The following is a 23,326-nucleotide window of genomic DNA, read 5'->3' on the forward strand; positions in this document are numbered from 1 at the left end:
ATTTGCCTTCCATAGGCTCTAGGATCTTTGCTCTTATACCCCTCCAAATCTGCACATAGTGTTTTGTTTTTTAACAAATTTCATCTTTATATATCATGTACCCAATATCATAGAATTATTCTTTTATGCTTTCATATTTTAAATCATGTAAAATTAAAAGTAAAGTTATAAGCCAACATTATAATAACTCTGGCATGTATATTTACCCATGTAGCTACCTTGATTGTAGATCTTTATTGCTTCATATTGCTTCAAGTTGCTGTCTGGTGTCCTTTCCTTTCCTCCTGGAGGACTCCCTTTAGTACATCTTGTAGGGAAGGTAGAGTGTAACAAACTTCCTCTGTTTTTGTGTTTTGAGGGATATATTGATTTCTCCCTCCTTTATGAAGGACAGTTTTGCCAGATACAGCATTCTTGGTTGACAAGTTTTCTCTTTCAGCACTTTAAGAATGTCTAGTTACTGTGTTTTCACCTCCATGGTTTCTGATGAGAAAACAGCAATTATTCTTAATGAGGATTCCATGTACATAATAAGTCACTTCTCTCTTGCTGCTTTTAGGATACTCTTTGTCTTTGTCTTTTGACAGTTTGACTATAATGCATCTCAGTGGGGATCTCTTTGAGTTTCTCATATTTAGAGTTTCTTGAGCTTGGATGTTATACTCATCTTTCATCAAATTTGGGAATTTTTCCCCATTATTCCTTCAAGTATTCTTTCTCTTTCTCTTCTACTTTGGAACAACCATATGTTGGTATGTCTCATTTTGTCCCACAGGTCTCTTGGCTCTGCTCACATTTTTTCATTCTTTTTCATTTTTCCTCTTCAGCCTGAATAATGTCACTTATTTTGTTTTCAAGGTCACTGATGCTTTCTTCTCCTTTGTTCAAATCTGTTGTTGATACCCACTAGTGAATTTTTAATTTCAGTTACTGTACTCTTTATCTTCACAATTTGTTGCTTTCCTTTTTAACATTTTTAATTCTTCCTTTTGCTCGTGTATCATTATTTTCTGATTTCTTTTAGTTCTTTGTCCTTGTTTTATCTCATTGAGCTTATTTAATCTTATTTAGTAATGTTGACTTAATGTCTTTGATTAGGAATTCCAATGTCTGGCCTGATGCAGGGACAATTTCGATCATTTTATTTTGTTCCTTTGAATGGGCCATGATTTCCTGTTTCTTTGTAAAACTCGTGATTTGTTGTTGAAGTCTAAATGTTGGATATTTTCATGTGTAAACTTTTAAGATCAGATTCTGCCACTTTCCTGGGTTCTGTAATGTTTATTTAGTGATTGTTGAAGGCTGTAGTGTGGATCAACTCTGTGTTGAGGGTCTCCTTCCAAACTTAGGCCAATTTGTACTGAGCTCTCATAAACCAGCCCATAATGAAGAATTGGATCCTCTCTGGTCTTTCTAAGCATGCATCTTGCCCTGGGCATGTGTAGTAGCCTTCCAAAATTCTCTGGCATGCACAAATTCTCTTCTGTGTCCCAGCTTCCCATCCTAAAGAGAAACTCCCCAGCTCTTCCTCCTGTGTCCCAGGCACCTTTTATATCTTTCCCACAATTTACGCCAGTGACTGTGGCTTATTTCTTCCCCATGATCCGTCTGCCCTGCTTCTCCACCCATTTTCTTTGCCTTGCATACTTTCCACATTAGGCAAAACCAGTGATCATGTTGAGTCAATCTTTCAGGAGCAGGTGTGTGCAGACATGCAGATGCACTAAATGGGACCCACCCCATGAAAGTGCACCACCACACTCACCCTTCACTTCTTTAACTACCATTCACCCTTGAATGATGTCCAGAATTCTGGGGAAGTTGCTTTTAACCATTTCATCTTGTTTTGTTCACTGTTTGTGGGAAAAGGGGTGGTGTGCACCAAGAGTACCCACCCTATCAGCTTGCTGACATCACTGCTCTTAACCCCGTCATGCTTAATAAAAAGGCATCACACACTTTTCTTAAGATCATGAGTACAATAAACATTTTTCCTTGCTTTGTAAAACCCCCATAGCCCCCAGCCTGCTTTTCCAGCATTCTGTGCTTTCTGTTGTGGCTGTCCTGGGCATATTTGTACATGAGCCAGCAAAAGCCATCTAGATACACAGGGGCACTGCTAGTGCTCTCTATCTCCCACCTCTTCATGGGGTGTTTAGACCCTCTCCCCTCGGACCATGCTGTTGGGGTAGGACCAACCAGCCAGGAACCAGGAGTGAATAAATCTAATGGTCCAACAGTGAAGCGCAAAGGCTCATTAATTTATTAATACTCTGGATTTACATAATTATAGACTTTTACTCTTCATAAAATAAAATTTTAAAAAAATGTTGACCGAGTCAGCCTTCACATCTTACAAAGAAAGAATGTGCGGTGTGGGGAAGCCCCTTGTACAGTTGATCTGAAATTGAGTCTCCAAATGGGGCCTAAACTGAACCACTGAGCCCCTCCCCAGGGCTTTAAGCCCCTCTCCCTCGCTCCTGGCTCTGAGTTGGCCCATTGCTCGGCCTCACCTTATGCAGGATTTTGTCACAGGAGCAACCTTCTTACCACCAGCCTGGGAGAGGATTTGCTGGCACAGAGACGGCCTGGGAGGCAAGTGGGGAATGCTCTCCCCAAGCCCGTCCTGGGAGCTGGCTGGACAGACGGGGGAATCATCTGCACAGGAGGGTGAGGGGCAGGAAGGGGAAGAGGGGACTCCCTCAAGCAGCAGCAATGCCAGACAGGAAGGCTTTGAAGGCCAATGTTTATTTGTCCCAGGGCAACCCTGCACATAAAAGCTACATACACAAAAACGGGCACCTCCAGAGAAATTTTTTTAAACATGGAAAAAATTATGGTTATTTCCCTCACTAGCCATCTAACTCAATCGATATTAAACTCCAAAACCTGCCATAGTTTTCACCGTTCTTGCCATGCACTCAATTGAAAGGCAGAAACGTAGCATTCAGGAAGACAGGATTGAGGTGGAGAGCAGCCTAGTTCCCTAATGAAATGAATGCCTGGCGCCCTCAGTCACAGCTGCCATTGCAGACCCTCTGAGGTGCTCAGGGACCCCACACCAGGTTCCGGGGGCCCGTGGGCCTGGCGATTTCACAGACACAGAAAGACCATGGGCTACGCCTCGTGGGAGGATGCTGCTCACTAAAACTCATCCTTTTTGAGTGTGGATTCTCCAACAGGGGCAGATGGAATCAGATGGGGACTCAATTTTCTTCTCTAGTGGAGAGGACACGGTTCAGTGGAATCCTTCTGGGCTTGGGCACAGTTCGGGGCACCTGGATGGAGAAGTTGTGCTTCCAGCTAGTGACCTTGGGGGCTCCTCACCACCTTCTATGACATGTTCAGAATGTGGGACTCCAAAGTGGGAAACCAGGGACATGGAGAAAGGAGAGGAGAAATTCAAAGGCTTCTCTTTGCATGAAGTTAGGACTGGATTCACATGAAAAAGGGTCTTTGGGCTTTTTCATGGAGCAGAATTTGGCAGATGGATGAAGATGAGGTGCTGTGAGTGGCACAATCCATGCCCATCCCCCACGGGGCCCCGGGATGAGTTATTCTAGCAGGTGGAGTGTACATGCATCTCAGAGAGGACAGAAACTCACCAGGAAATAAACTCTTTTAATCATCAGCAACAAATGCCAACATCTTTTTTATTGTAAAACCAAAACTCTGTGTGTCAACCTTAGCAAGTCAACAATCCTGGCCCTTCGGTGCTTTAGCGATGGGGCTTTGCAGTCAGGGCTCGTGGAGGGCAGGCGGCCAGTGCCCGGGAGTAGGGCAAGACCAGGGGCAGCATCCGGGAGGACGGGGAGTATGCACGGGGGGGATGGCAGCATCCCGGGCACACGGGGAAGGGGACCCCCTCACGGCAGGGTGGGGCACACAGGGTTGGGTCGCAGAACACCGGCATGCATGGGGCTCTCACTGGGGCGAAGGTGAGGCACCTTCCCTGTAGGGCAGAGAAGAGAGTAGGTCACAGAAAGGTCGTCTGATTTGGGAGCTGAGGCTGCAGTTCCCTTGGCACGGTGGGCTGGGCTCAGCACACCTGCAGCCATCGGTGGACCTCTCCCTGGGTGCTGGCCTCCAGCCTCCACTCCACTTGGTGGTGAGGTTTGGCTGTCACCTCCTCTGCAGGGGCTCCCCTGCCCTCTCCAGGCTTGACCTCTGACCGTGGCCTCTCCCCTGTGGCCCGACTGCCCTGGGGCCACAGCATTGCCTGGTTTGGGCCTCAGTGAGTGTCTGCTGAAGGAGGACCCCTCCCCATGGCCCTGGGCCACTGTGAGATATGAGGCTAGGAGCTACAGGTGGCCCCTGAAGGCAGAGGGACTGCCCCACCCACTGTGTGAGGAAGCCCGTGCAGACCCTGCATCTGTCTGTGGCACCCACTGCCTTGGCGCTTCTGTCCTCTCTGGTCCTCCCTCCCGGGCTTGCCAAGGACCCCCACCCTCCACTCAAGACCCCCGCAAGCGACCAGAACACATCAGCCCCTCCCTCTCTCCAGCGAGGAAGGGTTTCCCCGTGCTTTCGGGAAGCCCCCTGGGAGAAGGGAGACCGCCGGCCTTCCGGGACACCTGCTCGCCTGCAGCGGGCAGCACCTCAAGACCCCAGCATCTACCTTTAGAGCCCAGCACCCCCGGTGCCCTGGAGGCTGGCCTTATCAGGACAGGCACAGCAGTGTTCCAGCGGGTGCTCGGCCACCACCCTCGGCTCTGGCCTGGGGCCGCGATCCTCCAGCTCACCCGCACCATGTCCGCCTGGCCTTCCACGAGGGCCTGCCCATGCCCCACTCTGAGCCAGACACCTGCCATCAAGATAGCCCTGCTCTCGGGCACGTGGCCCCTCGGCTGCTGGAAAGTGAGCCCGGGGCACCCAGGTCCTTGAAGGGCCTGCAGAGCTGTGCATGTCACCAGGTGAGGCCATGGGGCCTGGAGACCCCCTCCAGCCTGTGGATGGAGGATGGGCCAGTGTGCGCGCCCAAAGCCACGGAGCTCAGGAAACTTCCACGACAGCTGGAGGAAGCTACGACACCACCCAGGATGGCGAAGCAGGGGCCCCAGGAAACGGTCACGTCACAGCCTCCAAGCCACCCAGGAAAGGCCACTGGAACTACGTGAGGTCCCCGGGCCCTGCTGACTTCACACATCCCTCCCCACATCCTTAGCACATGCTGGGGCCTGTCCTGTGTGGTGGGGTCACCTCAGAACCTCACGCACAAGGGACAGCGGAGGACACAGAAGGCAGGCAGAAGCCAATGCCGCACAGCTGGGGTTGAGGAGGGGCCTGGCACATCAGAGAGCACAGAGCTTTCCTCCGGAAGACACAGGGCCTGACCCCCAAACCAGGACACAGTGGGGATCAGATTTGGGGGCCACGAGCCACCCACGAACCCTTGGAGAACCTTCCAGCACATGGACACGCTGCTGCTGGGTGGACACCTCCTGGGTTGGAGACCTGCCATCCCCTGGCTGTGATCACTCATTGGCCCTGCAGTGCCTGTGCTGACCTGCAGCAATTCCATCACAGCAGAGGCCAGGGCAGCCTGCACAGGAGGCTCAGGATATGGCCAAATCTTACATTCACTAAGCTCTCCCCATCTCTAAGCTTTTATACACACTCTTCTTCTCTTTGGAATGTCCTTTTTTTTTCTCATCTACTCATCTTTTAAAAGACAACCCAAACTTTATCTCCTCCACAAAGTCTCATTTCCATCAAAAATGACTGTGCCGGGTCATTTTTATCACCAGCAAGATGATAGCAGAGTAAGGAGCTCCTAGAGTTGGCTCCTGCTACAGGACAGTTAGCAAACACCCAGAGCTCTCTGGAGCTAGCTGAAGATCCTGTTTGGGGGCTTCAGGAGCTGTTGCGTGGCTGGAATTGAAAGCTCCACTTCCCCAAAATGGGGGAGGAAGAGATGGTTGGACACCAACTTCAGTTACTGATGGGTAAACTCAGTGGGCTACAGTATAATGATGAGAACAGCTAAGGTTTGAGCCTGTCCAGGTCAGAAAGAGGCCAGGAGCCACCATCTTAACTCGATGCCTGGCACGAGAGGAAGCTGGGTGGACTGAGGATCCCAGTGCTGGTGGGGACCGGCTTCTTTCCCTCCAGGTCCGATTGCAGCTCCAGCTCGGCCCCAGTGCCACCTCCAGCAGGGAGGAAGCTTCAGGGACCTCTGCCAACCTCTTTGGGAAATTACTGGCCAAACCACGGACACCAGTGATTATCCTACTCTGGTGGTGCAAGCTGCCCCAGGAGCTGTTCTGTGACAGGAATTGGAGGCTCCATTTCCCAGAGACAGGGGAGGAGGAGATGGTTGGCTGCCAATTTCAGCTACAGATTGGGAGATTTGGCTGGCTAAGAGATAACCCTGGGAACAGCTGGGGTGAGAACCAGCCCATCTCAGAAAGAGGCCAGTAGCCACCATTCTGACTCCACCCCCAGCCTGAGGGGAAGCTGGGCTGACAGTTTCTTTCACATAGATCAGCCTGTAGCCCGCCTAGGCTTCAGCCCCACCTCTGGCAGGGAGGAGGCTGAGGAGGCCTGCACCAGCCTAGACAGGCAACAGCAGGGAACTCTGGCTGGCATAGACTGAAAATCAGAAGACTACCAGGGCAACTTCAGTCATCTTAGACCTGCACTGCAGAGATTGCTGCCCACACCTGCAGCTCCATCCTTGCCCCAGGTAGGGGAGAAAGGGATGTGAAGCTCCATCAGTCCCTCTGGGCAACTACTGTCTAGACCTGCACGTGGATTATTTCACATGGCTGTGACTCTGCCCCTGTCCCTGGCAAAGGAGAAAGTTGGAAGAAGCTTCATTGGTCCCTGGTGCAATGAGGGCAGCTTGAGCCTCCACAGCTTACAGGACCAACTACATGCTTGGCTCCTACTGCATTACCAGCAAGGGAGAAAGGGCAGGGAGCCCTAAATTAGAGAGAAAAATGGCACCCAGAAAAAATACCCTAGTAAGCTAGATGCATAGACACCGACAAAAAATTACAATCTACACCAAGAAACAGGAAGCTATGGCCCAGATAAGAACAAAATAAGCCTCTAGATGACATAAAGGAGTTGAGACAACTAATGATAGATGTTCAAACAAATCTTAATAAATTCAATGAGATGGCTAAAGAGATTAAGGATTATAAGAAAACTTTAGATGAGTACAAAGAAGAATTTGAAAGCATACATAGAAAAATATCAGATCGTGTGGGAATGAAAGGTGCCATCAATGAAATTAGAAAAAGATTGGAATCATATAATAGCAGATTTGAGGAGGCAGAAGAAAGGATTGGTGAGCTTAAAGAAATGGCCTCTGAAAGTGAACATACAAAAGAGGAGAAGAAGAAAAGAATGGAAAAAATTGAACAAGGTCTCAGGGAACTAAATGACAGCAAAAGGCATGCAAACATACATGTCATAGGTGTCCCAGCAGGAGAAGAGATGGGAAAAGGGGCAGAAGGAATATATTTTTTTACTTTTTTTGGTCTTTATTTGTTTTATTTAATATTACATTAAAAAAATGTGAGGCCTCCATATACCTCCCACCCCCCTTACCCCACTCCTCCCCCATAACCATAGCCCCCTCCGTCATCATGAGACATTCATTGCATTTGGTGAATACATCTCTGAGCACCACTGCACCTCATGGTCAATGGTCCACACCATAGTCCACACTCTCCCACAGTCCACCCAGTGGGCCATGGGAGGACATACAATGTTTGGTAACAGTCCCTGCACAGTCCCAGGACAACTCCAAGTCCTGAAAACACCACCAAATCACATCTCTTCCTCCCACTCCCTACCCCCAGCAGCCACCATGGCCACTTTCTCCACACCAATGACAAATTTTCTTTGATTACTAATAATCACATTAGTTCATGAATAGAATATCAGTAAGTCCACTCTAATCCAGACTCTATTCCTCCATCCCCTGGACCTTAGAATGGTTGTGTCCACTCCACATCTATATCAAGAGGGGGCTTAGATTTCACATGGATGCTGGATGCAATCCTCCTGCTTTCAGTTGTAGGCACTCTTGGCTCCCTGGTGTGGTGGCTGACCTTTCTCACCTCCATGTTACCTGAGTGGGGTAAGTCCAATAAACCAGAGTGTAGGAGTTGCAAGTCTGTTGGGCCTGGCTATCACATGGTCAGTCCAGAGATTCAGAAGGAATATTTAAAGAAATAATGGTAGAAAATTTCCCAACCCTATTGAAGGACATAGATATCCCTGTCCAAGAAGCACAAAAACCCCCACCTGAAAAAATCCAAATAGACCAACTCCAAGACACATACTCAAAATGGATCAAAAAACAAAAACTAAAAGCAAGAACCATGAAACTTCTGGAAGAAATTATTGGAAAATATCTTCAGGACTGTGTGGGAAACTGGCTTACCTGTTTGTTACTGTAAATGTTACACCTGTTAAATGTAGCTGTTGTTAGATGTTGCAGTTGTTTCCTGTTTTTGTCAATGATGTTCTAGTTCAGATAGCAAACAACTGCTTGGTAGTTTCCCAATAAATGCGATGGGAAAACCAGGGTTGAGGATCTCAGTTCCAGAAGCTGTGAGGCCCCTGGTCTCAGGTTTCTCTCCCCTCTTGTGTCTCTACCTTTATTTCTGTGTTGCCTTCCCTTCAAGCCAACCTATTGTGAGCTGAATGTAGCACAAGACCTGGTGGTACGTAGTGGATTCTTCAAGGAGGTAAGAGAAAAACTGAGTGGACTACTGATGTTTAATGTATGTAGAAGTTTTAATTAGCTTTACTGTAAAATTATGGAAATGTATAGAGTGGATGGTAACACATAGTGAGTAACAGCTAGTTTATAAATGGGGATGTGGCTGAAAATGGTAGTCTACTTATGTAAATGCCACTGACAGAACGCTTGAGAATAATCTAGGAACTGGATAGGACAGTAAACCAAGAGGTGGATGAGAACTTCGGTTGATGGTACAGATTCAAGAGTGTCCTTTGTTAGCTAGAACAAATGTATATCACTATTGCAGGGTGATGGGAATGTGGAGAATCATGGGAATGTATGGCTGGAGTGACCTATGGACTGTGGTTAGTAGGAATAATACGATATTCATGCATCTATGCAAAAGATGTACTGTGTTGATTCTGAGGCAGTATGGAAAATGTGAGCCAAATGTACACTATGGACATGGCAGTAATCAGATGATATCATTTTATCTGTTGCAAATGATACACCACATTTTGGTGTATTGATGGAGGGGTGCTTTGTTTCGGAATTCTGCACATGTGCATGATTGTGTTAAAGGTTTACAACTTCTATCATAAAAAATACATTTAAGAAATAATAATAGGGTGGGTTGGGAGAAAAAACACACCAAAGTAAGATAGGAACTATGATTAGTAGTAAGATTTCGACAGTGTTCTTTCATATTTTGTAAAAAACATCTCATAACAATACAAGGAGTTGGTGGTGGGTTGATGTATGGGACCCCTGTATGATGTCATGCACGTTTGCTTTGTAAGTTCACAACTCTTACCATACACTTAATTGTTTATGTATGTTTGTATATAAATGATATAAAGATAATAATCAGATTGGTTAGGGGAAAAATACTTTGTTTAATAGTAAAATTTTGACAATGCTCTTTAATCATCAGTTAAAAAGGTTTAAAAACAATGCAAGTTATTGGTGGTAGGGTGAGATGTTATATATGTTTGTTTGATGTCATATATGTCTGTTTTGTAAGTTCACAACTATTATACATTTATTGTTTATGAATGTTTATGTATGAGTGATGTACTTCAATCAATGAAAAAATAAAATAAAATGCCTGTGCCTCCTGGGACTTCCCAATCCTTCCTGCAATCACAGTACTTCTCCCCAAGCACTGACCCTGAGCCACGAGACCCTCTACTCATCTGGCCTGGGGACTGTGATTCTTGGGCTGGGGAGGGGCTCCCGCCGGGGCCTGGTTGGTGTGTGGTCTTTGTATTTTGCAGCAAAAGGGAGTTTTATTATTTTTCCCTGTTTTTCAGATGAGAAAAGTGAGGCTTTGAGAGGTTAAGAAACTAGGCCAAGTTTATACAAGTAATAACTGGTTAAACAAAGTTCTTCCTATGGTCACCCCTGAAAATGTTACAGGGACCCCTTCCATCCTTCCACAATTGTCCCCCAAAGAGGCTTTCTGTGCCTTCATACATGCCAGATCCAAACATGCCTCTTGGTGTCAGAGAAATGACCAAAAGTATCATTGCAATCCCTTGTCCAACCATAAATGCTCATTCATCCATCCATCACACCTCCATCTACCCATCTATCCATCCATTATCCATCCTCCCATCCATCCATCCATCCACCCACTCTTCCACCTTCCCATCCACCCATCAACCCATCCATCCATCCATCCATCCTCCCATTTATCCATCTATCCCTCCATCCACAGAGAGTGCTGCATCTACAGGCCCAGGCACAGGATGAGAAGTGCTTCAGAAAGCCGATCCTGTCCACACTGATGCCTGCAGGGCAGGCAGGTGTCCGTCCCCCACCCTCTCTCTGTGCCAACACTAAGTATCATCACGGGCAACTTGACCACTGGGTTGATGAAGATCATGTTGATTTCCCACTCTCTCTAGACTCGCTGCCTCTCTCTTCACCCAGAGCATGCCACCCTGGGATAACATTCATCGAGTTCTACTCATTCATGGGAACTTTGGGTTTTGTTGCTATTGGGCATAGAATGGAATCTTTATCTTTGTTTCTCGCTCCTTTATTTCCACTCATTTATCCCAGAACATGAGCAAATGATTCTGGGGCTGGTGCTCCCTAAGGGCTGCAGGTCCCTCTGCTTTCCTTCAGGGCATGGTCTACGGGACACTTGCAGTCTCTTGCCCCAATCATGCCCATCCTGGGGCTGCAGGGGCACCCAGGAATGATCTGAACAGGTGCTGATAGAGGGGCAGATGTAAGTGCCTGGACACCTCCACCCAGGAGAGGAGCCCTCTGGGGGCTGCAGGGATCCTGAGTCCGTGGCATGGGCATGAGGGGGTGAAGGGATTGAGGTTCGGAGGGGTGGCTCTCCTTCCTCTCTGGCCATCAGCAATTGTCAAGTGAAGCCAACTACCATTATGTCTCTTCAGCTCACTACTGCACAGCTCAGGACCTTTCCTGAAGGGACCGGCAGAGCTGATAGGGAGCCTCAGTGTCCAGGGCTCTGGGGCTTGGACTCTGTTTCTGGATCTCCTGGGGAAGTAGGAGGGAGGGGAGCCAGGTGCCATCACAGTCCAGAGGCATGAGCAGAGACTTTCCTAAAGATCAATGATGGAAGGACACTGTCTCATTAGGATTTCCCCAGCCCTACGTCTGTGCCCCCTTTGGCCCAGCTCCATCATGGGCAGGGCAAGAAGAACAAGACTCAGCTGCCCCTTGGGCACCCGTGCAGCCTCAGACCCGCCCCAACACACTCCAACCACGGCCCACAGACACAGGCGGCTTCCCATGGAGAAGGAAGTCTGCCGGCGTGTGGGGTGGAAATCAAGACACCAGTGCCCATGAGAGCCTTGCACGTACAGCCCAGTCCACTACAGAGACACGCTTTCCAGCTGTTCCCAGGGACCACCTGATGGCTAGATGCTGGCCAGCCGGGGGCTCTGCGGCGAGAGAAGCTGCCCCCTGCAGCACCCAGCCCTTCACTGAGGTGGAGCCTCTGTCTCCACACCTGGGAGATGCAGAGGAGGTGGCCAGGCTAGGGGCGAGGGCCGGCCAGGGGTGCGCAGCTGCCTCCCTGCACACAGGTGAGGATGCCAGGTGAGTGACCTTAAGGGCCTCAGGCTGCACCCAAAGTGAGCCTGTGCCCCAGCCCAGACCAGTCCTGGAGTGCCACCAGAGCCACAGATGCGGCGGTCAAGGGCCGGGCACCTCCAGGGCCCCTGCCCCACCTGCATGAAGTGTGACAGGAGGGAGGCCGTGCCAGGTGGGCAGCAGGCAGTGTCAGGGGGCCCATGGCCACATGCAGACAGCTGCCAGGTGATGTAGAATGACCACACAAGATCCCAAGTGCTGCTCCGAGGACAGGCAGTGCAGGGCGAGGAGGGTGCTGGGCTCCAGAGCCAGGCTGCCTGGTCCTGGTCCTTCCCCGCCCCACAGTGGCTGTGTGAGGTGGGACAAGGCACAAGCCTCCCTGTGCTCCAGCTTCCCAGCCTGTACAGCTGCACGTTACCACAGCACCAAGGCTGGGGCCAGAAGAGGGGCCGGAGTAGAGGACTATAGGGCCCCCTGAGGGCAGCTGCCCAGAAGGTCCACCATGGGTGCAGCACCGCCCTGGCTCCACGTGCACACACAGCACTGCCGTTGACCCCCCATGCCGGAGAGCCCACTCCAGGGGACCGTGGCTACCTGGAAGAGCCCATGGGGGCTGTACCCCAAGGCCCCCAGGTGGGAGGCCACCTCCTGGGTGGCATAAAGCCAGCTGACACCCAGGGCTGCAGGTGCAGGGGACTCATGGGCCAGGAGCGCTGGAGCTGGTGGCCAGCCCTGCTCTGCAGCCCCTTGCCCTTGTCTCTGGCCGTGGCCCTTCAGCCTCCAGCCTGGACAGTCCCCACCCATCTGAGACCACAGGGAGGAGAGTGTGGGCAGCCACAGCCGGCCCCTGGGGCCTGCGTGCTCCTGAGGCCGTTTCCCAGGGCTGGGCCCTGTCTGTCAGCAGGCGTCACGAGGGAAAAGCACTGGGGCGTCGGCCCGCCGCGGGTGCAGCACCGCGCCTGCTCACCGTGCTCTGGAACGGGGGCCGCATCTGGTGCACTGGTTTGCAACGTGGACTGAACAGGGCACACAGGAGTTCCAACTTGCCCTGCAAAGCAGACATGGCTTGAAGACGCGGCACGGCCAAGCGACGTGTCCAGAGAGGGTCAGGCCCTGCTAAGCCCCAAGAACCCGCATGAGCTCGGAGGTGGAGCCTGGCGGCCTGCATGCCTGCTGGGCTGGTGGTCGCTGTGCTCAGTGTCAGAATCTGGAACAAGACACCCTTTTGGCATGAGGGGTCAGTGGCTCGTTTAGGGGACAAGTTCCCAGGCCGGGCGAGCTATACCAGGAGCCAGGAGAGGACCCTGACGGGGTGGTCGGGGGGTGCGGGGAGCTGGGCAGGAGCCCATGGTGGGCAGGGAGCCCTGCGCCAGGGTGGAGGAGGAGGGGGCTGGCAGGGGCCAGGTGGGAGGTCCCATGCCTGGCTCAGGGGCAGGTCCCTGATATGGGGGTGGGAAGGGCAGAGAACAGTCCAGAAGGAGCCCTGGGCCAGTGGAGGGCAGCACCTGGCTGGCCTGAGCCACCAGGGCAGATGGGTGTGGGCCGAGCAGGCTGAACAAGTCACTGTGTCAGGACAGGGCTGGGGCTGGCTGTTCCAGTGCCTTTCTGGGCCATAGAGGAGCATGGAGCAGAGGCAGGAGCAGGACGGAGGGGCCCGGCCAGGAGGAGGTTGGGGTTCTTGTCCTCCAGATGGCCCTTTCACCCCAGGACCCTCGGCCTGGCAGGGATCTCCCAACCAGGTGTTCAGCAGCATGTCCAGGGAGGGGCAAAGGGGTGAGGCTTGGGCTCCCAGGACTCAAGGCCCAGCACTGGTCACTCAAGGATGGGGTCTTGGGGCTCCTCCTCCCTGCAGCCCTGCACCCCGTGTCACCAGCCACGCAGCCTGCAGCTCTTGTCCTCATTCTGCCAAAAAGGCTGCTGCTGGGCCAGGCACAGCTGCGGTGTCTCCAGAGAATTGAGAAGGTGCTAACAGTGGCTGCTCAGAACGTCTCTATTTCTCTGACTCATTCACCCCTCTTTGTGGCTCAGGCTGTTTTTCTCCCTCCACTGCTGGCTGGGGTTTGAAACCTGAGCCACCCCTGAGTTGAGGAAACCTGGGTGGCAACCAGTTACCTGCCTGCTGTGGGCCACCCGCCAGCACCCAGTGACCAGGTGGGGCAGGGGCAGCTGGGCTCAGTCAACTTGGAGCACCTGGGACACTGGCTCCGCAGCTTCATGCCCTCCCCTGGCCCCTGGCACCCAGGGAGGAAGCAAAGCATCCCGGACCCTGGACTCCCCCAGGTGGAGCCTTCCAGCAGGGCCTCTGCACCTGAACCATCGCCCTCTCCCCTGCCCCAGCCCTCCTCACCTCATTTGGCTCAGATGCCCAGTGCCCGGGCAGTCACAGCGGGCGGGCATCACCATGGGCAGGCTGCAGCACACTGTCTGTAGGAAGAGAAAGCATCTGCTCCAGGGCGGCACAACCAGGGGGCTGGTGCTGCCACTCAGCCAATGTTTGTGGGGTGAATAAGGAACGATTGAGTGAGGGACCCCGGATTCCATCAGCACCACCCACGCACCCAGGGAGCATCCTCTGGGGCAAACAAGATGGCATCTGGCTCATCCCCAAAGTGCTGCAAAGCTCCCCTGTCCCCTAGCTCCTCTGACGTCCCTGTTGGCAGAGCCTCCTTGAGGCTGTGCCCTGTGTGGGGCTTGGATTGAGGGCCCCAGAAGAGAGGGGTTCACGCCTGCAGCCGTGCTCTCTGGGGGGAACCATCTGTAACAGGACATGCCCAGAACGTCACTATTGGAGGGGTGGCCAAAGAGAAGCAGGGGCTCTGTCCACTCCAGGAGCCTCATGAAGGAGGAAATGTGACTCAGGAGGAGCCTGAAGGCAGAGAATGGAGGGGACCAAGGATGGCGCCATGTGGCCGAGACACAAGGACAGCCAAGGACCCTGAGCCCTGCAGTGGCTGGCACTGGAACCCTGCGGATCCGGGAGAAAGCTGGCCTTCTGGGCTCCTGACCCAGAGACAGTGACCTCCAGGTTCAAGCCACCTGGTGCATGGCATTTGTCAGAGCAGCCCTGGCAAACAAAGACACCACCTGCTGGGCCAGCCAGGGGTCTGCACATGGGCAGGGGACACCCCTCATCCACCAGGCTCCAGCTTTGAAAGCGCAACTGCCTCAGGCCCACCTGGCCCCACTGCTGCTGCCCTGAACCCAGCCCTGGGCTCCCCCGGGTGGGTGCGCCTCACAGCTCCATGCCAGGTAAGCTCCCTTGTCCACGCTCAGCCCTGCAGGCCCCAAGGGCTGACCTGGCCAGGCCCCTCTGCCCACCAGGAGACCATGATTAAGACAAGGGCACGGCAGATCCCAGAGCTGGGTCCTTGCAACATGAGGCTCCTTTTCCAGAAGCTTCCCTGAGTCCTGGGCAAGTACCATCCTGCCAGCCAGCAGGGGCCCAAGTGCCCCACTTGTCTCAGGAGTGTCCATGGTAGACCCCCACAGGCTGCCCACACTGCCCCTTTGGTGGGAGCCCAGGAAGGGCGACGCCTGGCTTCACTAGTAGCCCCCTTCCCCCCACCCCTGCGCCCTGCTCCTCCTGCTCTGCAGGCTCTTGGCACAGGCGGTGGAGCTCCTGGGGCGGGAGCGGACCCCTCCCTGGGCCGTGGGAGGCTCGGTGCATGGCAGATGAGCTCACAGGAAGTCAGGACGCACTTAGGACTTACAGTAGAGGGTTCCGGCAGGAGTCGCGGCAGCTCCTTTTCTGTCTAGATTGATAAAAAGACATAACCTTTGCTGGAAGGTGTGGTTTGGGCTCAGTCTCAGCCCCTGGGAGAGGTGGGGACTCTGCTTGGAGCCGCGGGGCACAGACCGATGCCTGTGGGGTTGTGGCCAGCATGGCTGCCTCTGAGCCTCAGTTTCCTCCTTTGTGACAGGGACACCGCCCCTCCCTGGAGGGCTGGGGCAGTCCAGGCAGGCTGAGGCCACCCCAAGCCGAGAGCCCTTTGTGGGATGGTCCCCGCAGGCTTTCCCTCGAGCGCTCCCTGGGAAGGGATCTGCCTGCTCCTTCTCTGCCCCCCTTTCTCCTCCTCCTTCCTGCTGCTCTTGGGGCAGTCCTCCAGCCCCTCAAAGGCCCCTCCTTCCTAACACAGGAGCACTCCTGTCTTTCCTCCTGCTGCCCTGCTGTACGCTGGCCTCTGGTCACCCCTAGAAGGGCCATGGGCACCGGAGCAGCCTGGCCCAGCGTGCGCAGCCTCCCTGTGAGCACCCCGTGGCAGGTGGGGCAGGAGGCCAGGGTGCCTCTAGGTTCCAGGGGGGAACGGAGCCTGAGCCACGGTCAGTCTTAGGAGCTGCCACCATAGCAGGGGCACTCACCTGCCTGCTCAGGCAGCAGGGACACTCACCGGCCAGTGCAAGTGGCAGAGGCAGACCAGCAGCAGCAGGAGCAGCAGGGCGGATGCGCCATCCCACGACAGGCATCCAGGGGAGCTTGGAGCTGCCTTGGCTCTCGGTGGGGTCGTCGTCCTCATCCTCCTACTGGTTCTCCTCATCAGCGTCCTCCTTGGGGTCCTCCTCCTCATCAGTGCCCTTGTCTTCTCTATTTGTGTCCTTGCTGGCATGCTGGGGGACTGCTCAGGGGACTGCTCGGGGGACTGCTCGGGGGACTTCCTGGGAGTGCTGGCTGCAGCATTCTTGGAGGGCTTTGTGGGGCTCTTCTCAGGGGGTGTGTCAGGGGATTGTGCAGTGAGGCGCTGGATGTTGACCTTGCTTGGGTTCCCAGCCTTGTCCTCAATGGGTTTGGCAGCAGGATTCTCCCCCTGTGGAAGGGCCACTGTCACCATCCAGCCTTGGCTGCCAGAGAACGTGTGTGGCCTAGGGCTGGGCTGGGGCTGGGTGGCCCCCTCCTGGCTCCCATCCCCTGGCATTCCACCCCCGGCCTCCTCCTCTCCTCAGGCGCCCCACCTCCAGGGACCCCAGGGGGGCCAGGAGTCCATGGCCAGATGCCCAGACCACCTCGGCAGCACCCAGGGCCATGGACGCCACGTGTGGCAGAGGCTGCCCCATCCCCCTGCCTGAACTCTGACCTTGAGGGGTGGGCCCTGGGACCCACACAGCCAGGGGTGCTGCAGGCCTGGACTCTGGTCCTGGTGGGCCCCCTGCCCCACCCACTCACCCTGGCTGCCAGCTGCCCCCCAGTGTGTCTGCATCAGAGTTGGGTCAATGGGCCCCGTGACAGGGGTGTCCCCACCCAGTACTCACGCAGTCCTTTCCTCTGAATTTGAGGTTGTTGGCGATGAAGGTTATGCCTTTGTTGAGGCTGATTTCAACGAAGATGGGCCTAAAGCACAGAGGGGGTGGGCCGGTGACAAGCAGGTCTCCCCCGTGGCTGAACCTTGGCCCCCAGCTCTCCTGGGTGCAGTGACTTTGCCAGCAAGGTACTGGGGTGGTGGGCGAGCTCTCCTTCCCCAGAGCATGAGGTCGGCCTGGCTTGGAGGCCCCGAGGGACATGGCCGGCCCCAGGAGCCCGGCATCGTCTGCCCACCATGTGGCCACGTGCCACGTGAGCGGCAGCCATGGGGGGGCTCACTCAGCTCCTCCGTGTGGGCAGGGCACGTGGGCTCAGCTCCAGCCAGCGACAGGAGGCCTTTGGAACCGGATGGGCTGAAGCGCGTGCCCCAGAAAAAACCATGTTCACGACCTGCACCCAGTCCTGGGGTGTAACCCAGCATCAGTGGACCTTCTGAGGACATCGTTACGCTGCAGTCAGGGGAATGAGACTGCCCTTAGTGCTGTGACTGGGGGCTTTCAAGGGAAAGCCACTTGGAGGAGAAGATGCTGGATGTCCTTGGGAACCCGGCAGAGAGAGGAGAGCACAAGGCCCTGTGGTGGGGGAGACACGGGACCCCAGGATTGCCGGCTGCCAGCACCAGAGCGCTGCCCACCCTGGAGGGAGCCAGCTTCCAGTCCCAACACTGGCATCCAAGAAATCACTCTTGTCAAGACAACCCATGGCTTGGTAGATGTCACAGCATGGGGAAACTAAGGCAGGCACCCTCCGCCTCCTGCTGTCCTCAGCAGAGCCAGGCCACACGGATCCCTGACCACCTCCAGGACCACCCATCAAGGAAGGTACAGAGGGCTCCCCGGGTGCCCCGGCCGAGGGTGTCCTCACCCAGGACCCCTAAACCGCTGCTGACCTGGTCTCCTGCCACAAGGGTCCCCAGGTCGGGGCACTTACTTTCCAAGTATCTGAGGTTCTACTCCAGGACAAGTTATGACATTGTCTCCAGAAGAGCTTGCTGCTTTATCTAAAAGAGAAAACCCACAGCAGAAGGTCAGTGCACGTCCATCTATCCACCACCTCCTGCTGCCCTCAGCCAGACAAGTGGACCCTGGCAGGTGGCCAGCCTCTCCTTCAGCCATCGTCTACTCAGAGAAATTGTAGGATCTCTGGCCTTGCCCCAGGCACAGGGCAGCCGATGGTATTTAAAAGAAACAAGGCAGGCAGAGAGATGTTCTCAAGGCAGGAACATTCTCGTGACTGGATGGGGAGGCAAACCCATAAAATATAATCATGAACAAAATAAATGTCAGGGAGTGTGAAGTTCATGACAACAAAAATGAGGAAGGCACAGAGCATGGAAGTGAAGGGACATCTACTCAGAACGGGTGGCCTGGATCATCTTTTACAGGTACAATTTCTTGTTTTGAGACATTACGATATTTGCAGATGAACTGACCTGATGTCCGGGATTTGCTTCAAATAAGGGGCAGCGGGGATATTGACATCACCAGCTTGGCATGGGTGGGCCATTACTGACAGCAGGTGATGAGTATTTCAAGTTCATTCTACGATTCTCACAACGATTGTATGCTGTTAAAACTTCACTAAAAATCAGGCCTCTCCAAGGAGGCAATGCTTGCTCTGAGCCCCAACAGGTGAGGAAGCCACCAGGGAGAGGTCTTAGGGAGGAATCTTCCAGGCTGTGGAGGGGCCTGTGCCAAGGTCCTGAGGTCAGAACTACTCGTGCTTGTGCAGGGAGGAAGGGAAGGAGCAGGACGGGCAGCATGGGCTTTATCCAAGGACAGCGAGTGTGCCAGGGCCTGACAGATCCCGGGGTGGTGTGGACTTGAAGGGAGCAGGACTTTTGGTGGCTGGATGTGGGGGAAGCAAAGAGGCACAAGCGGGCCATGAGCTTTGCGAGCAGAGGACTGAGTGGCTAGGGGCGCCCTATCCCGCAATGGGGAAGCCTGACATGGGAAAGGACTTTGGATGCTTTGGCTTTCCTTTAGCCTTCGGTTTCTGTGGGGTTTGGGACTGGGGCACAGGAGGCTGAGTGCAGGCCCATAGCTGTGGGGGCACCTCTCAGCCCGCAGCCCGCATGCTCACTGGCCCCTGAACTGGGGTGAAGGGCACTGCAAAGCCACCCTCTGAGTGGGGCTCAGCCTAATGGTCATCCCCTAGGCTGGAGGAGCAGGACCTCAGCTTCCCAAGGCCTGGGCCCAGCTGTGCTCGGGGAGGAGGGTGAGCAGCTGCATCCACTGTCTCTCTGCAGGACGGAGGCCATGTCTGCTGTCACCTGCAGCCCATGAGGGCTGTGCTCAGAGCTGCTGACATCACTGCCCTCTCCAGCAGAAGGACCCTGGAGGTGGCAGGCCAGCCCCCTCACAGGGGTGGCTCTTGTGGAATGTTTTCATTTCAACTAGGATAGTTGAGTTCCAGGAAGATGGCATTGGAGTAGGCAGGCAGGGCTCAACTCTCTCACAAAAACAATGGAGAAAGCGCCAAAAGCTGTCCTAGGGACCTGCTTTCAGAGTCAACAGACCAGGACAGTGCTATGCAACTCCCAGGAGGGCAAGGGACAGAGAGATGAAGAACCCAAAACAACAAACCTCAGCTATCAAATGCCCACCATGGCTGGGAAGGGCTCCCCTCCCCCATCCCAAGATATTAAGCTGGGGTAAAAGCCCTGGCTCACTGCAGCCCAGTGGGAGGGGAACAGACATCCTCCTCCCTGTCAGCTGTTTCAAGGAAAAGGGAAGGGGCGTCAGAAGGCTTCTCTTCCATGAATTCAGCCAGCAAAGCCTGCTGTGAGTTTCAGCTCTGACTGCACCACACAGGAAAGTAGAGGTCGAAAGAAACACTTCCACGGAAAGGTTTTCCAAGAAACACCATGTGCTGGCTGGTCTGGAAATTGCATGGGCAAAAACTGCTTTAAGGACTCTCTTAACCCCAATTCCTGGGAGAAAATCTGCACACCATTAGTGAATCCCTGGCCCAGTTTTGATAACTTAAGCTGGGTAATTTTAAAGACTCAGAATAAGGTGAACCAAGTATCAAAGAAGAGCTGGGGATTGGGGGCAGGAAACAGGCAACAGAAAAATTGACTATCAGAGCAAATTGATTGACATATTCAGATGCCTAGACATCAGCAAAAATTTACAAGCCATATTAGGAAGCAGGAAGAGATGGCCCAGCCAAAGGAACAGACCAAATATCCTGAAGATATACAGGATTTAAGAAAATTAATGAATGATAATCATGCAACTCTCCTAAATCACTTCAAAGAATTGAAAGAAAATATGATTAAAGGGATAAAGAGTATTAAGAAGTCACTGAGGGAGCATAAAGACCAATTTGAGACTGCAAAGAAAAGTAACAGAGCTTATGGGAATTAAAGACACAATGGATGAAATTAAAAATAGAAAGATGCCTTCCCCCCAGCGTGGGACATGACACCCGGGGATGAGCCTCCCTGGCACTGAGGGACCACTATCAACTACCAACTGATGATGCAACTGGAAAATGACCTCATACAGAAGGTTCAACGCGAATCAGCGGAATATCCCTGTCTACATAAAATAACATGACTTTAAAATGCTGTTTGACCTAATGTAAGGGGGAAATGGAAAGGAGAAATGAGTTTATATGGCTACGAGTCTCTAAAAAAGAGTCTGGAGGCTGTCAGAAGGATTGCCCTTATGCACAACTGAGCAGAGTCTGAGAGACAGATAAAGCAGATACAACCCCCAGATATCGGTTCCTTCGAGGGCTAAAGAGACCCATGGGAGTTATGGTCATGGCCGATGGGGTTAACTACCAGGTCAGATGGCCCCTCTTTGGAACTGGTGTTTATGTGTGATGAATCTGGACTCAGATGGGATCTCTCTTCATAAGACTTTAATGCTAATGTGCTGGAGGTGCAGTTAGTGTCGGGGTTTAAGATATATTTAGGGGATTTGAATCTCTGGACTGACAATGTGATAGCCAGGTCCTGAGCCTCAACAGACTCCAGCACCTACAATCTGACTTATTGGGCTCACCACACTCAGCTAAGATGGAGTTGAAGAAGGATAACCACCACACCATGGAGCCTAGAGTGATTACAACTGAAAGTGGGAGGATTGCATCCAACATCCATGTGTAATCTGAGCCTCCTCTTGACATAGAGGTGCAATGGACACAACCAATCCAATGTCCACATAGAAAAGGTGGCATTGGATTGAGAAAAGTGGACATGATGGCTGATGGGTATGGGGAAAGGCAGGAAGAGATGAGAGATGGAGAGGTCTTTGGGACATGGAGCTGCCCTGGATGGTGCTTCAGGAGCAATCACTGGACATTGTAAATCCTCACAGGGCCCACTGGATGGAATGGGGGAGAGTGTGTGCCATAGTGTGGACCGTTGACCATGGGGTGCGGGGCTGCCCAGAGATGTACTTGCCAAATGCAATGGATGTGTCATGATGATGGGAGGGAGTGTTGCTGGGGGGGTGTGGGAGGAAGGGTGCCCGGCTTGCCACAGTAGCAAACGGTGCAGCAAGAAGTGATACCGCCTCTGCCCACTGGGCCTAGATAAGGTGACTACGCCTGACTGGGCCTTTGCTGCTAGCGGCTGGCCGGCGCTGCCCTCCCCCTTTCTATCTCCCGCCTAGCCCAACATCCGGCCAGCTCTCACTCCCCCTTTCCCCTCCCCTATTCCAAACCTCTCAGCCAGCCCTCGCTATCTTTTCCGCCAGTCCTGCCCATGTTGCCGGCGTACAGTCTGCCCTCTTCCCCGGTGACTGCTTACCTCGGGGCTGTCCATCAGCTTCAGCCTGTCCACTGCTACCCCGTAGCTAGCCCTCCCTATATCTTACTCCTCCCTCTACCCAACCCTATATAACCAAGTGTACTTCCGTAATATAGCAGACCTGTTCTTGTGCTCAAGCGGTCTCCATGGTTTTTCCCCAACCGCACGTCCCCCACGCCTGGAGAACCGGTGCTCCCTCTTGGGGCACCCCCCGCTGGTGGTTTGGCAGGAGCAAGCCCCCCCCGACTCTTGGGCCTGAGCAAGGATGAGACCCTCACGCTCAGCCACAGAAAGGGAAATGAATCCCTTCTCCATGGTGTAATATCACATCTATACACAAGCAGAAGTATCTGTGGAAAGTTTTTCTAGGAATAGTTCCTACTATAGAATGGATTGGGAATAATAGTAAGAATAGTCAATATCTGCATTTAAATCAAATTCATCTTCAGGCATGTGTAAGAAATCCTTATGTGTTTGTGGTTGGAAAATTAACTATAACCCAAAAATGTTCTATAAAAATGAGGCCTTACATCCTAGTAGCCATTACCCCACAACTAACATACTATGGAGAAGGCAAACTAAAAATTTTACTATCCCCATCCGTGTCAAAGAGAGCCGCCTTCCTCCCTATACTGGTAAAAAATTAGCCTCACAGGTTCAGTCGCTGCAGCTGCCACAGCACGTGGTGCTCTTGGCCATGGCCTCATCAGCTTGCAATACTTTAAACAACAACGACAAATTAGCCTAGAATCCAGTGCGCAGTCTCTTTATGCAGCAGCAACTAACATCCCTCGCCCAAGTAGCTTTACAAAACCGCAAGGCCCTTGACTTACAGCTGAAAAAGGGGGAACCTGCCTTTTCCCCAGGAAGAATGTTGCTACTATATAAATCTGGTACTGTTGAGCAAAACGTTAAAATACGAGAATTGCGGGAAGGGATACTGCCCTCCCAGTCATCCTCCTCCCCGATGTTAGTGCTATTAATGGAACTGAACCTGTACCTGTCCCCAGCATGGACTACATTGCTGGCCACTCTAGAAGAGCTGTGCAACTTATCCCACTTGTTGTTACCTTAGGCATGTCTGGAGCCCTAGCCACTGGTACTGCGGGGTTAGGACTCGCTCTTACCCAATATACAAAATTATCTAAGCAATTAATTGATAATATCCAGGCTTTGTCGAGCACTATACAAGACATTCAAGATCAAATAGACTCTCTAGCTGAGGTAGTGTTACAGAAGAGGGTTAAATCTGCTTACAGCAGAACGTGGAGGAATATGTCTAGCTCTGCAGGAACAGTGCTGCTTTTATGCCAACAAGTCTGGCATTGTTCGAAATAAAGTTAAAAGGCTTCAAGTGCGACATTCTTAATACCCCATAATACAAAATGACTGTGTTCCTCTACCGGCCTCACCCCATGTCTTAGCATCCAAGCCCTCAACACCACCCGTGAAACCTGCATGCTTGCTATTATACTCCCCCGCATTTATTTTT

General features: G+C 52.9%; 1 protein-coding gene across 1 annotated transcript; it reads right to left on the minus strand.

The window, feature by feature from the left end:
* Positions 1-3,601: 3,601 nt before the first annotated feature.
* LOC131278968 (uncharacterized) lies at positions 3,602-21,791 on the minus strand. Its single transcript, XM_058299600.1, has 8 exons — positions 21,749-21,791; positions 18,000-18,069; positions 17,021-17,099; positions 16,165-16,578; positions 15,487-15,528; positions 14,124-14,200; positions 12,744-12,824; positions 3,602-3,952 (listed from the first exon to the last, which is right to left on the minus strand). The coding sequence occupies exons 1-8, from the start codon at positions 21,789-21,791 to the stop codon at positions 3,925-3,927; spliced, it is 834 nt and encodes a 277-aa protein (XP_058155583.1). The 3' UTR covers positions 3,602-3,924.
* Between the last annotated feature and the right edge of the window lie 1,535 nt (positions 21,792-23,326).

Source organism: Dasypus novemcinctus, chromosome 6, assembly GCF_030445035.2.
Source record: "Dasypus novemcinctus isolate mDasNov1 chromosome 6, mDasNov1.1.hap2, whole genome shotgun sequence".
Classification (NCBI taxonomy): domain Eukaryota; kingdom Metazoa; phylum Chordata; class Mammalia; order Cingulata; family Dasypodidae; genus Dasypus; species Dasypus novemcinctus.